This window comes from Amblyraja radiata, chromosome 11 (assembly GCF_010909765.2).
Source record: "Amblyraja radiata isolate CabotCenter1 chromosome 11, sAmbRad1.1.pri, whole genome shotgun sequence".
NCBI lineage: Eukaryota > Metazoa > Chordata > Chondrichthyes > Rajiformes > Rajidae > Amblyraja > Amblyraja radiata.
The window spans coordinates 15,714,116-15,728,250 of record NC_045966.1 but is presented as its reverse complement, the minus strand read 5'-3'; the positions used below and the strand labels follow the sequence as shown (position 1 = coordinate 15,728,250).

At 43.5% G+C, this 14,135-nt stretch overlaps 1 protein-coding gene across 2 annotated transcripts in view; it reads left to right on the top strand.

Moving 5' to 3' along the window:
* Window positions 1-305: 305 nt before the first annotated feature.
* Window positions 306-14,135, top strand: part of LOC116978322 (5-phosphohydroxy-L-lysine phospho-lyase-like) — a 27,451-nt gene continuing 13,621 nt past the window's right edge. Inside the window, exons 1-6 of one of the 2 annotated variants that reach the window (XM_033029395.1) lie at window positions 306-487; window positions 4,652-4,770; window positions 10,615-10,774; window positions 12,384-12,458; window positions 12,843-12,930; window positions 13,033-13,149. In XM_033029395.1, coding sequence (XP_032885286.1) covers window positions 429-487; window positions 4,652-4,770; window positions 10,615-10,774; window positions 12,384-12,458; window positions 12,843-12,930; window positions 13,033-13,149 — 618 coding nt within the window. In that variant the 5' untranslated portion in view covers window positions 306-428. Of the gene's footprint in view, window positions 488-2,082; window positions 2,088-4,651; window positions 4,771-10,614; window positions 10,775-12,383; window positions 12,459-12,842; window positions 12,931-13,032; window positions 13,150-14,135 lie in introns of those variants that run through there. The other variant, XM_033029396.1, reaches the window with a different exon arrangement.

Below are 14,135 nucleotides of genomic sequence, written 5' to 3'. Positions count from 1 at the left end.
CTGCCCCGGGCCCCACACCCCCCCCCCCGCTGCCCCGGGCCCCACACTCCCTCTCCCCGGGCCCCACACTCCCTCTCCCCGGGCCCCACACTCCCTCTCCCCGGGCCCCACACTCCCTCTCCCCGGGCCCCACACTCCCTCTCCCCGCTGCGGATCCAATCTTTGGCCGGAACAAGATGGCGGGAGCAGGTTGCTAAAATGAGTCATATAATCACCCATGAATCCGCCCATGAGCGTACTACACGTTAGCGTGACAGTAACCCACCTTGCTCTGCTATAAGATCTTTGGTCGTTGCCACCAAATATCATCCGCTCTATGATCCCTGGTTGCTACGCTCCCGCTCCTCCCTGTTCAGCTTGGTGGTGTTGTCGCTAGGAGCGGCAGTGGAGGGGGAGAGGTGTCTCGCTGACGAGCTCTGCGGCCCCTCATGGATTTAGAAGTGTATCAAAAAAGCGAAACTTTGTCTCTTCGCCAGAAGTTTGTCGCGTAAGTCCGATTCTCCCAGCGCGGGTTTCTGCCGATCTCTAGCTTTGACGTGTCGGTGACACCAAGGCCCGGCTGCTGCTGTGACCACGTCTGCTGTTTGTAACTCACTGCCCGCACGGCACCGGCGCCGGCGCCTCTGAAACTGCATGACATGGATTCCAGGGACGGGGTTTGTAATGTGAAGCAGAGGTGGAGGAGTCGGCGTCGCTGATTGAGTGGCGGCGAATCGATTCAGTCAGGGAGTAGCGCCGCTGGTTTGTAGGTTAATTGGCCGCTTAACTTAAGTGTCTGGAATGTCAAAGAGTGATACAGCGTGGAAACTGGCACATCGGCCCAACTTGCCCACACCGACCAGCATGTCCCATCTACATTAGTCGCACCTGCTTGCATTTGGCCCATATCCCTCTAAAGCTGTCCTATCCATGTACCTGTCCAAATGTTTCTTAAACATTGCAATAGTACCTGTGTCAACTACCTCCATTGGCAGCTCATTCCATACACCCACAGCCCTTTGTGTGAAAAAGTTACTCCTCAGGTTCCTACCTTTCCCCCCTTCACTTTAAACCTATGTCCTCTGGTTCGTGATTCCCCTACTCACGGCAAGACACTCTGCATTTACCCGATCTATTCCTCTCATGATTTTGTACACCTCACCGCATCATCCTAGCCTGCTAAACTGCTTTCAAATTCTGCGCTCTCTCTAGAATCTCCTCCATGCGTATAGGGTGTCATCTGCAATCCTATAGGGTGATTTCACTAAAGGTCACTGGAGCGTAGATCCGCACCCACGTGACCGAAATTTTTAACTGGAGTACATGCGTCACTTGTTACATGTTAGTGAATGGGAAAACACGCACTTTCACACCCGTTAAAAACATCGAAAACGGCCCGTTTTTGAGCTGCAATTAACTGTGCCAGTCGCGGTGACCGTGAGGAACAGCTACCTAAATTTACAGTCCAAAAAAAAGATAGAAACTAAGGTAAATTCAAGAGGGAGCTGAAGGTGTCAAAACAGCGGAAGTTGTTAGCGGACATTTGCCGTGGAGATTTAAAGATCCAAAATATCGGGAATTATCGCGTTTGCTCGCTGCATTTCATCAAAAGTAAGGCATTATCGACTTTTTATCTTTATTCATTTGTTATATGAAAAGTATTAAAAGTTAAAAATCCGTCAGTAAAATTGCAAAATCGCCCATGGTTCTCAGGTGGGTTTTAACATGCAAAATGAAAACGCTTCTGAAGCTCCATTTACCATTTAAATAATCGTAAACTACCAATGCGTTTTGAAATAAATTTTACTGAGATGCAAGCTGTCAGCTGTTAGTTGGACAAAAGCAGGACATTTTATTATTTGCCAAAATATATTTCTCAATATTTCTTGTTTAAAGCCTGCACAATCACCCAAACTACTTATTTATTTATTTATCATCTAATAACAGACAAGCCTGTAGCATGGAATGATGTCAACAATCCTGATTGGGCACCCACTGTGAGCAGGATAGACAATGTGCACAAGAACGCCATGCACGTGCAACAAGAAGAGAGTATTAAAGCAGATTTGGTTGCAGCTCAAGCATCTATAGCTCTGCAAGTTGATGGCGTTCTTGTGCACATTGTCTATCCTGCTCACAGTGGGTGCCCAATCAGGATTGTCGACATCATTCCATGCTGCAGGCTTGTCTGTTATTAGATGATAAATAAATAAATAAGTAGTTTGGGTGATTGTGCAGGCTTTAAACAAGAAACATTGAGAAATATATTTTGGCAAATAATAAAATGTCCTGCTTTTGTCCAACTAACAGCTGACAATTATCCCATTCCTTAGCTTGCATCTCAGTAAAATGTATTTCAAAACGCATTGATAGTTTACGATTATTTAAATGGTAAATGGAGCTTCAGAAGCATTTTCATTTTGCATGTTAAAACCCACCTGAGAACCATGGGCGATTTTGCAATTTACTGACGGATTCTTAACTTTTAATACTTTTCATATAACAAATAAATAAAGATAAAAAGTCAATAATGCCTTACTTTTGATGAAATGCAGCGAGCAAACGCGATAATTCCCGATATTTTCGATCTTTAAATCTCCACGTTAAATGTCCGCTAACAACTTCCGCTGTTTTGACACCTTCAGCTCCCTCTTGAATTTACCTTAGTTTCTATCTTTTTTTTGGACTGTAAATTTAGGTAGCTGTTCCTCACGGTCACCCTGACTGGCACAGTTAATTGCAGCTCAAAAACGGGCCGTTTTCGATGTTTTTAACGGGTGTGAAAGTGCGTGTTTTCCCATTCACTAACATGTACCGGAAGTGACGCATGTACTCCAGTTAAAATTTTCGGTCACGTGGGTGCGGATCTATGCTCCAGTGACCTTTCGTGAAATCACCCTATACAGTGTCATCTACAATCCTATACTACTGAACTCTGGATAAGTTTAATTCCTCCACCATATATAGCCGTGGTTTTGTCATGCAAAACTTTACACTCTGTAATCGCACCCTAAACACCTTAATCTCCGACCTCACATTCCTCCCTTTAATGCTGGCCTGTGCCAAGCTTCCATCATCAGCTCTCAGGTCCATAATGGCACTTGGCTGTTTCTGATGAGCAGACATTTAGTTTGACACCACACTCCTGAAACAGATACTTTGAGTTTGGTCATGGCAAGAATTTACCAGGAGGACAAAGAAACACATCTCCGAAGTCTGGAGGGAAAAATAGTGCAACATCTTCATCAAGCCTACCCATTGCTCAGAATACCGAATTCAGAGTGGGATTAAAAGTTTCGAGCGCATGCAGAGGGCACGCACATTCTCCTGGAATAGACATAGGACGGAGTGTGCAACATTGTTACCCACTCTCGAGCACCCTTACCCCCAGTGGCAGGCACCATGTAGACAACACCAGCCACCTCAATCCACAGCAGTGAAATAGAAGTTACTCATTCTATTGACCCCCCCACCCACGAGTAAAAGTGATTACAAAAATTGACCCACCTCTTTCTGCCTATTCTCATTCCATCTTTCCTCTCAAGTCCTTGAATCCACTGTAGCTTCCCAAATACTTAACTTAAATTATTTGTTCAAATCCCTCTGATCCGGCTTACACTCTTGACACAGTATTAAAATTGTTTATATCACACATGTTGCCCATGGGAATGTAATAAAGGTAATATGATCCTCACTGTTCATTTCTACCTGATTGTCAAAGGGGATTGATTTTCTAAACCTCTCCAACCACATTCAGGTTTGAATCACCTGTCCAAACCACATGACCTGTCTAAGCCTGTCCACTGTTGTCCAACTGAACTGAAGCTGGGCTTGCCTGGTTCCATTCTTACCCTAGCTGCACCTTCTAACTTGGACATCTCTTGACCATTGTGCTTGGCCATGGCAACTACATCAGTTACCATGTGTACAACATTGAATCTTAGTCCAGCCTCTCAACCTCTCCTTTCTCTCTATATCATCAGGCTGCTTGCCAAATAGCCAATGCTAAATGAGGAGAAATGTCCTCCTGCCAAGTTGATTGATGCCTTGGACATTCTGTACTTTCATCATCCCTCCTCTTGGCAACTGCATGAAACTGAACGATTGTTGGCACCTTAAACTGTCATGCTCTACCTCTGATATCTCAGCTACCTGCATCCACTGTATAGACCTGAAATACCCAAAGCTCTCTACTGCCCCTGCTCTAACACTGAGCTTCTTTACCCATCACCCCTGGTCTATACTGGCTCCCAGTAAAGCAATAGCTCAGATTAAAGTTTCTCATCCTTGTTTTCGCCTCTCTCTACGGCCCCAGCCTTCCCTTTCTCTGTAACCTGCTCCCGTTGTAAACTCCTCTGAGTTATTTGCAGTTTCAAATTCTGTACTCAAGGCGGTCATTAAATTTATTGCCCAGCTCCCACCATGATGAGTTGACCCTTCAACTGGCAAGGCACTAAATTCTGCAATCACATTCTAAACACTTCCATTTTTTTCCTTCCCTCTAATGTTCTTTTTTGCTTACATTTTTAAAGGAATATCACTACTTTGTTTTTAAAGAAAGCAACATTTATAAAATTTCTGTATAAATATATCAGGAATTTAATTGTTTAATTATAGTATATGCCCAAATTATATTTTTTTGCATACCCTTTCTCTTCGTTTATCTTTACAGACCTTTTTGTAGGCTATTTTTCCCAGATGATCCGATCAAAATTGTCAGAGCCCAAGGCCAATACCTGTTTGATGAGATGGAAAGAAGATACCTGGACTGTATTACCAATGTTGCTCACGGTAACAAAAATACTTTGTTCAGTGGCAATGTGGCACATCTGTAAAAGATTGCATATTCATTCCCAATGCAGTACGGAGGAAGGAATTGCAGCTGCTGATTTATACCGAAGAAAGACACAAAGTGCTGGAGTAACTCGGCGGGTCAGGCAGCTTCGTTGGAGAAAAAGGATGGGTGACGTTTCGGGTCGGAAGAAGCATCCCGTCCCGAAACATCACCCATCCTATTTCGGGATGCTGCCTGACTCGCAGTTTGTCCAGCACTTTGTGTCTATCTTTGGTATAAATCAGCATCAGTTCCTTCCTGCTCATTGAGTACTGACAGTTGGCTGTAGGGCACACTTATGTATAAATCGCTGCCTGCATTTGATAATTGGGGAAGTACAATCCTTTTTGATATTGCCATCAAAAACAATAATGGTCAGAATAAATCTCATCCAGTTAGTACATTTGTATTGTGATGGAAGGTTGCCTTGGTGTGAATACAGGACTTTGTCCACTCAAGGATGGTGCGATGGTCACTTCTATCAATGTTATCACAGTCACATCTGCCCCAAGTATGTTGGTGAAGATGAGGGCATGATGGTGAGACGAGATGGCAACGGATCTGCAATCACTCATTACAATCACACTACACATTATTCCCTTTATCCTGTAGCTGGAGACTATTGGCAGCTCGATTGTAATCATGGATAATCTTTCAGCTGACTGGACAGCATGCAACAAACAGCTTTTTGTCGTACCTAGGTAAACGTGACATTAAACTAAACCAAACTAGGTACATTTATCCATCTCATTGGTTTTCTCACTACCAGTAATGGATCCTACGTCCTTCAGCACTTGGTCAGATCAGTCTGTTGTGGTGTTACCAAACCTTTTTTGGTGACACAAAAGTAGTCCCTTTGGTACTTTCACTGGATCTTCCAAGTGTCGTTCAACGTGAAGGAGCACTGATTGATCGGTTGAGGGAGGATGGTGATTGATAATTGAGAGCAGGATTCCTTGCCAGCGTTTGATCTGGTGCCATGAGACTTCATGCGTTCTGGAGCCAATATTGACGATTCCTCCTCTGTGCACCACCCCTAGTGAGTCTGTCTTGCCGGTGCTACCGGTCTCTCTGTTGCCGGACCAGCAGGTCCAGGAACAGCTTCTTCCCTGCGGCTGTCACTCTACTCAACAATGTACCTCGGTGACTGCCAATCACCCCCCCCCCCCCCCCGGACACTCCTCCCACAGGAACAACACTATGTCTGTATACATGTAAAAAGATTTATTTATTGAAATCATATTCTATGTCGCTCTTCCAGGGAGATGCTAACTGCATTTCGTTGTCTCTGTATTGTACACTGACAATGACAATTCAAGTAGAATCTGAATCTGAATCGGACAGGATGGACGAGGATTGTGGAGGTTTGGAGCATTGTCGTACGGTATAATTCTGTCAGTACACCTGTGCTTGGCTGTTGCTATATTCAACGGGACAGCTCACCCAGTTTAGACATCAGTCCACAGTTGTGTGAGGTGCTGAACTCGGGGTGACTTTGCTGTGTCTGGATTTGGTGCTTGTGCCCCAGCTGGGTAGTTTGTCTAGTTTTATTCCTTAGATAGACACAAAATGCTGGAGGAACTCAGCAGGTCAGGCAGCATCTTTGGAGAACATGGAAAAGTGACGTTTCGAGTCGGGTAGTGACATACTAGACCTGCTGAGTTACTCCATACTAGACCTGCTGAGTTACTCCAACAGGACGGTCTGCACCTGGGCTGGAATGGAACCAATGTCCTTGGGGGAGTGTTTGCTAGTGCTGTCGGGGAGGATTTAAATTAATGTGGCAGGGGGATGGGTACAAGAGCAGAGAGGCAGGGGGGTGTAAAATGAGGGTAGAAGCAAGAGGTAGCAAGGTGAAAAGTAAAAGTGGCAGGCAGACAAAACCAGGGCAAAAATCAAAAAGGGCCACTTTTCAACATAATTGTATAAGGGGTAAGAGCGTTGTAAAAACAAGCCTGAAGGCTTTGTGTCTCAATGCAAGGAGTATTCGTAATAAGGTGGATGAGTTGAACTTGCAGATAGCCATTAATGATTATGATATTGTTGGGATCACGGAGACATGGCTCCAGGGTGACCAAGGCTGGGAGCTGAACATCCAGGGATATTCAATATTCAGGAGGGCTAGAGAGAAAGGAAAAGGAGGTGGGGTAGCGTTGCTGGTCAGAGAGGAGATTAACGCAATGGAAAGGAAGGACATTAGTTTGGAGGATGTGGAATCGGTATGGGTAGAGCTGCGAAACACTAAGGGGCAGAAAACGCTGGTGGGTGTTGTGTACAGGCCACCTAACAGTAGTAGTGAAGTTGGAGACGGTATCAAACAGGAAATTAGAAATGCGTGCGACAAAGGCAAAACAGTTATAATGGGTGACTTCAATCTATATATAGATTGGGTGAATCAAATTGGCAGGGGTGCTGAGGAAGAGGATTTCTTGGAATGTATGCGGGATAGTTATCTAAATCAACATGTAGAGGAACCAATGAGAGAGCAGGCTATTTTAGACTGGGTATTGAGTAATGAGGAAGGGTTAGTTAGCAGTCTTGTTGTACGTGCCCCCTTGGGCAAGAGTGACAATAATATGGTTGAGTTCTTCATTAGGATGGAGAGTGACATTGTTAATTCAGAAACAATGGTTCTGAACTTAAAAAAGGGTAACTTTGAGGGTATGAGACGTGAATTGGCCAAGATTGACTGGCAATTAATTCTAAAAGGGTTGACGGTGGATATGCAATGGAAGACATTTAAAGACTGCATGGATGAACTACAAAAATTGTTCATCCCAGTTTGGCAAAAGAATAAATCAGGGAAGGTAGTGCATCCGTGGATAACAAGGGAAATCAGGGATAGTATCAAAGCAAAGGATGATGCGTACAAATTAGCCAGAAAAAGCAGCATACCAGAGGACTGGGAGAAATTCAGACACCAGCAGAGGAGGACAAAGGGCTTAATTAGGAAAGGAAAAATAGATTATGAAAGAAAACTGGCAGGGAACATAAAAACTGACTGCAAAAGTTTTTATAGATATGTGAAAAGAAAGAGATTAGTTAAAACAAATGTAGGTCCCTTGCAGTCAGAAACAGGTGATTTGATCATGGGGAGCAAGGATATGGCGGACCAATTGAATAACTACTTTGGTTCCGTCTTCACTAAGGAAGACATAAATAATATGCCGGAAATAGCAGGGGACAGCGGGTCAAAGGAGTTGGAGGAATTGAGTGAAATCCAGGTTAGTCGGGAAGTGGTGTTGGGTAAATTGAATGGATTAAAGGCCGATAAATCCCCAGGGCCAGATAGGCTGCATCCCAGAGTACTTAAGGAAGTAGCTCCAGAAATAGTGGATGCATTAGTAATAATCTTTCAAAACTCTTTAGATTCTGGAGTAGTTCCTGAGGATTGGCGGGTAGCAAACGTAACCCCACTTTTTAAGAAGGGAGGGAGAGAGAAAAACGGGGAATTACAGACCAGTTAGTCTAACATCGGTAGTGGGGAAACTGCTAGAGTCAGTTATTAAAGATGGGATAGCAGCACATTTGGAAAGTGGTGAAATTATTGGACAAAGTCAGCATGGATTTACGAAAGGTAAATCATGTCTGACGAATCTTATAGAATTTTTCGAGGATGTAACTAGTAGCGTGGATAGGGGAGAACCAGTGGATGTGGTGTATCTGGACTTCCAGAAGGCTTTCGACAAGGTCCCACATAAGAGATTAGTATACAAACTTAAAGCACACGGCATTGGGGGTTCAGTATTGATGTGGATAGAGAACTGGCTGGCAAACAGGAAGCAAAGAGTAGGAATAAACGGGTCCTTTTCACAATGGTGGGCAGTGACTAGTGGGGTACCGCAAGGCTCAGTGCTGGGACCCCAGCTATTTACAATATATATTAATGATCTGGATGAGGGAATTGAAGGCAATATCTCCAAGTTTGCGGATGACACTAAGCTGGGGAGCAGTGTTAGCTGTGAGGAGGATGCTAGGAGACTGCAAGGTGACTTGGATAGGCTGGGTGAGTGGGCAAATGTTTGGCAGATGCAGTATAATGTGGATAAATGTGAGGTTATCCATTTTGGTGGCAAAAACAGGAAAGCAGACTATTATCTAAATGGTGGCCGGTTAGGAAAAGGGGAGATGCAGCGAGACCTGGGTGTCATGGTACACCAGTCATTGAAAGTAGGCATGAAGGTGCAGCAGGCAGTGAAGAAAGCGAATGGTATGTTAGCTTTCATAGCAAAAGGATTTGAGTATAGGAGCAGGTAGGTTCTACTGCAGTTGTACAGGGTCTTGGTGAGACCACACCTGGAGTATTGCGTACAGTTTTGGTCTCCAAATCTGAGGAAGGACATTATTGCCATAGAGGGAGTGCAGAGAAGGTTCACCAGACTGATTTCTGGGATGTCAGGACTGTCTTATGAAGAAAGACTGGATAGACTTGGTTTGTACTCTCTAGAATTTAGGAGATTGAGAGGGGATCTTATAGAAACTTACAAAATTCTTAAGGGATTGGACAGGCTATATGCAGGATGATTGTTCCCGATGTTGGGGAGGTCCAGGACAAGGGGTCACAGCTTAAGGATAAGGGGGAAATCCTTTAAAACCGAGATGAGAAAAACTTTTTTCACAGAGAGTGGTGAATCTCTGGAACTCTCTGCCACAGAGGGTAGTTGAGGCCAGTTCATTGGCTATATTTAAGAGGGAGTTAGATGTGGCCCTTGTGGCTAAAGGGATCAGAGGGTATGGAGAGAAGGCAGGTACGGGATACTGAGTTGGATGATCAGCCATGATCATATTGAATGGCGGTGCAGGCTCGAAGGGCCGAATGGCCTACTCCTGCACCTAATTTCTATGTTTCTCTATGTTTCCAGCATTTTGGGTTTATCTTTGGTAATGAAGAAGGATCCCAACCCTAAACGATACCTATCCATTTTCTCCAGAGATGCTGCCTGACCTGCTGAGTTACTCCAGCATTTTGTGCACGTCTTTGGTATAAACGAGCATCTGCAGTTCCTCGCTATTACATTTAGATTCTCTGTTTCAACATTACTGTAATAATATAACTCAGGGGCTTGCTTGTTCATTTCAGGGGACATCGAAAAGTCAAAATTGTGCACCATGTGTCGTTAGCCAAATTGTTCAGGTAGATTTACAACAAGGGCACCTACCCACAACCGTGAATAAGATTCAGGGGTGGGGAATGTCTGGACACCTTGTCCTGGCAGGGTGCATATTTTCCCAAAAGAGACAATCTGGAACTAGAAGTCTTTGTTTAAAATCTACGGCCACTTATGTAAGTCCCAGAAAAGTTGAAACATTTTCTCTCAGAGTTGTGAATCTTTGGAACTACCTTCCTCCATGTACAGTGAAGGTGGTGTCTGAACATTTTTAAAGATGAGGCAGAAACATAATGATAAGCCTTGAGATGAAGAAGTTACCTCAAGTGGTTGGGTATATATAGTTGAGGTTGTAGACAGATCAGCCAAAATCTTATTAAACTTGAAGGTCCTTATATAGCAGTGGAGGTACATTGGAGGCCACAATATGTGGTGAGGAACTAGAAATGCAAATTCTAACCTTCGCCTCCTATCTACTATTCATATTGAACATGAATCGATATGCCCGGTGCTTTTTTTATTAATGGGCAAAAAGTTATCAGTACGCAGGTAATAGTTCACACAGGGGTATAGGCAGCTCTACAGGGTCTAGTTCAGGGTCCAGCTTAGAGCTGCTGCTTGCCAGACCAGCGCGAACCATCACAGAAAAATCACTGAGAATACCAGCCTTTAAATCTAATTTCCTTTTTATAGTTGGACATTGTCACCCAGATGTTGTGAAAGCTGGATCATTACAGATGGCAACATTGAACATAAATTCACGTTTTCTGCACGACCATATAGTCCAATATGCCAAGAAGTTATCGGAGACGCTGCCAGAGAAACTATCAAATTTCTATTTCGTGAACTCGGGGTAAAATTTATCTCTTGCAATTTGTTGAATGTATTCTTTTTAAAAAATGATGAAAATATCACTAATCGATTGTTTCAGTTGATAGCTAGATTAAATGTGTATCAATTCTGGAGTCTTTAAATTTAGTTTGTATTAAATTTATCCACAATATGCTAACACATTATTTTATCAGTATTACCTGATACTTCGCTTCTTTTCGAAGTATTTTACACAAATATTTTTGTGACATTACAGTCAAATACATTTCCAAAATATTTTGCGGGTATGTTTTAATGATTCCCGCTTTCCTGTAGCACCAAGTTCGATACCTTGGCTAAGGGCTGTTCATCTGTGTGCTTTAGCTGTGAGCTTTAGACTTCTGTCCAAGATATATATTTTTTTAAAGAGAGACGTTTCTCGATCTTTACCAAGAAAAATGGCAAAATAAGCGTAGCAGTGAAGTCAATGTTAACAATTATGCAATGAAGTAAGTTAACATTTTTTTTAAATCCAGTGCTAATTTATTTAACCGGTTATGATGATCGCTGAGATAATTATTTGTCATGATGCTAACTTTTTCTCATATATGTAACTGGAACAAATTAATTGAGGGCTTTGTGGCAAAGTTTGCAGATGATAGGTGGAGGTGCAGGTGGTGAAGAGAAAACGGGGTCAGCAAGATTTGGGCAGGTTGGGAGAGTGAGCTAAGAAGTGGCAGATGGAATATACCCTAGCAAAGTGTGGAGCCATGCGTTTTGGTAGTAGGAATAAAGGCATAGACTAATTTCTAAATGGGGAGAGAATTTAGAAATCGGAGGTGCAATGGGACTTCGGTGCGCTGGTGCATGTTTCCAAAAAGTTAATTTGCAAGCGAATGAATAAGGTTATTGGCCAATTATTCACATACAAGGAATTTGCCTTGGTGCTCCGCCCACAAGTGCCAATATGACATCCAGTGACAAATCGGTAGTAAGGCAAAGGCAATTTATGTTGAGAGGATTGGAATGCAAAACAGGGATGCAATACTGAGGCTTTATAAGGCACTGGTCAGACTGCATTGGGAGTATTGTGAACAGTTTAGGACCACATATCCAAAGGATGTGCTGGCATTGGAGAGGGTCCAGGGTAGGTTTACAAAAATGATCCCAAGAATGATTGGGTTAACATATGATAAGTGTTTAAAGGCACTGGGCCTGTACTCGCTGGAGCTTAGAAGGAAGAGGGGGAATCTCATTGGAACTTACCAAATAGTGAAAGGCCTCGATAAAGTGGATGTGGCTTTCCACTAGTGGGAGAGTTTAAGACCAGAGGCCATAGCCTCAGAATAAATGGACGTACTTTTGGAAAGGAGACGAGGAGGAATTTCTTTAGTCAGAGGGTGGTGAATCTGTGGAATTCATTGCCACAGACTGCTGTGGAGGCCAATGGATATTTTTAAGGCCAATTGACAGATTCTTGATTAGTACAGATGTCAGGGGCTATGGGGAGAAGGCAGGAGAATGGGGTTGAGAGGGAAAGATAAATCAGCCATGATTGAACTTGATGGGCTGAATGGCCTAATTCATCTCCTAGAACTTATGAATAAACATTATAAGTGAGTATGAACTTTATTTTTTAAATGTCATTACAGTTCAGAGGCAAATGATCTTGCACTCCAGCTAGCCCAACGATACACGCAGCATGAAGACATCGTTGTGCTGGAGAGGTAAGTAGTCTTAAATAAATGTAAGTAAACATATATGCAAACATAGATATACAAATGTGTTTATTTCAGTGAGTTCTCAGCTTTAGCTGTTATCCCTCTAATGGAAGTACATTTGCAGTGCGGGGCTATTACATTTATTCAAAGATAATGCTGTATTTAAGATAGAAGGGAGATGGACATTTAATAAGCAAGATGGTGAAAGTTTACATTGAATGTGGAGTTGAAGATCAATCGGGATCTTATTAAGTGGTAGAGCAACTGCAAGGGGCTAATTAGCCAACTCCCTCTACTGGGCTGTGTGTTAATGCAATGCATTGAACTTTGTTTCTGCTCTGATATCACGTGCATATCACTGACGCCAATCTCTACGTTCTTGTGTTCAAGCGCCTACCATGGACATCTTAATTCATTGATAGATATTAGTCCTTACAAGTTCAAGAAACTAAGGCCGCAAAAGGATTGGGTTCATGTGGTATGTTGAAGCTTGGTAACTAAGTTATAATATTTATCAGCGCATTTATGTGGTGATCTTTTCTTTTGTCCCCAGTTATAATAAATATTTATTTCTGATCAGGTGCCTATTCCAGACACCTACAGAGGAATATACAGGGAGGATCATCCAGATCCATCGTCGGCCTATGCAAGTGAGGTGAAGACTGTTATTGATGAAATAGAAAAGAAAAATCGCAAGGTACTCCTACAGGAAATTGCACATTATTTGTCACATGTGCAACTGCAGAGTGAAATTCTATTTGCACATTTCCACATGCGGGCGTCGCCATGTTTTGGTGCCATTTCCACAGTGCCATTCCCACCCGCCCTACCCCCGGTTCACCCTCCTACCGGCCCTTACTCTCGCGTCCGTCATCTCCAGCGGATCTCTCGTGGTTCCATGGTCCTCTGAGCCGTCGGGTCCTCGGGGCAGGTCCCCCGTTCCCCAGCCCAACAAGCCTTCGGGACCCTCCAGCAGGTTCCCAGTTCCGTGGCCTCCGCCGCGCGGCGGCACGGAGACTAATATTTTTATTTTCGCAAGATAAAAACTGGGGTTAAAACTCCCATTGAATTATTACTACATATTTTCCCCAATCCAAATTCCAGACAAAATATAGAGCGTGTGCTCTGGTCAAAAGCACATAGGGTGCTCATAGAAACATAGAAATTAGGTGCAGGAGTAGGCCATTCGGCCCTTCGAGCCTGCACCACCATTCAATATGATCATGGCTGATCATCCAACTCAGTATCCCGCACCTGCCTTCTCTCCATACCCTCTGATCCCCTTAGCCACAAGGGCCACATCTAACTCCCTCTTAAATATAGCCAATGAACTGGCCTCGACTACCCTCTGTGGCAGAGAGTTCCAGAGTTTCACCACTCTCTGTGTGAAAATAGGTTCTTCTCATCTCGGTTTTAAAGGATTTCCCCCTTGTCCTTAAGCTGTGACCCCTTGTCCTGGACTTCCCCAACATCGGGAGCAATCTTCCTGCATCTAGCCTGTCCAACCCCTTAAGAATTTTATAAGTTTCTATAAGATCCCCTCTCAATCTCCTAAATTCTAGAGAGTATAAACCAAGTCTATCCAGTCTTTCTTCATAAGACAGTCCTGACATCCCAGGAATCAGTCTGGTGAACCTTCTCTGCACTCCTCTAGGGCAATAATGTCCTTCCTCAGATTTGGAG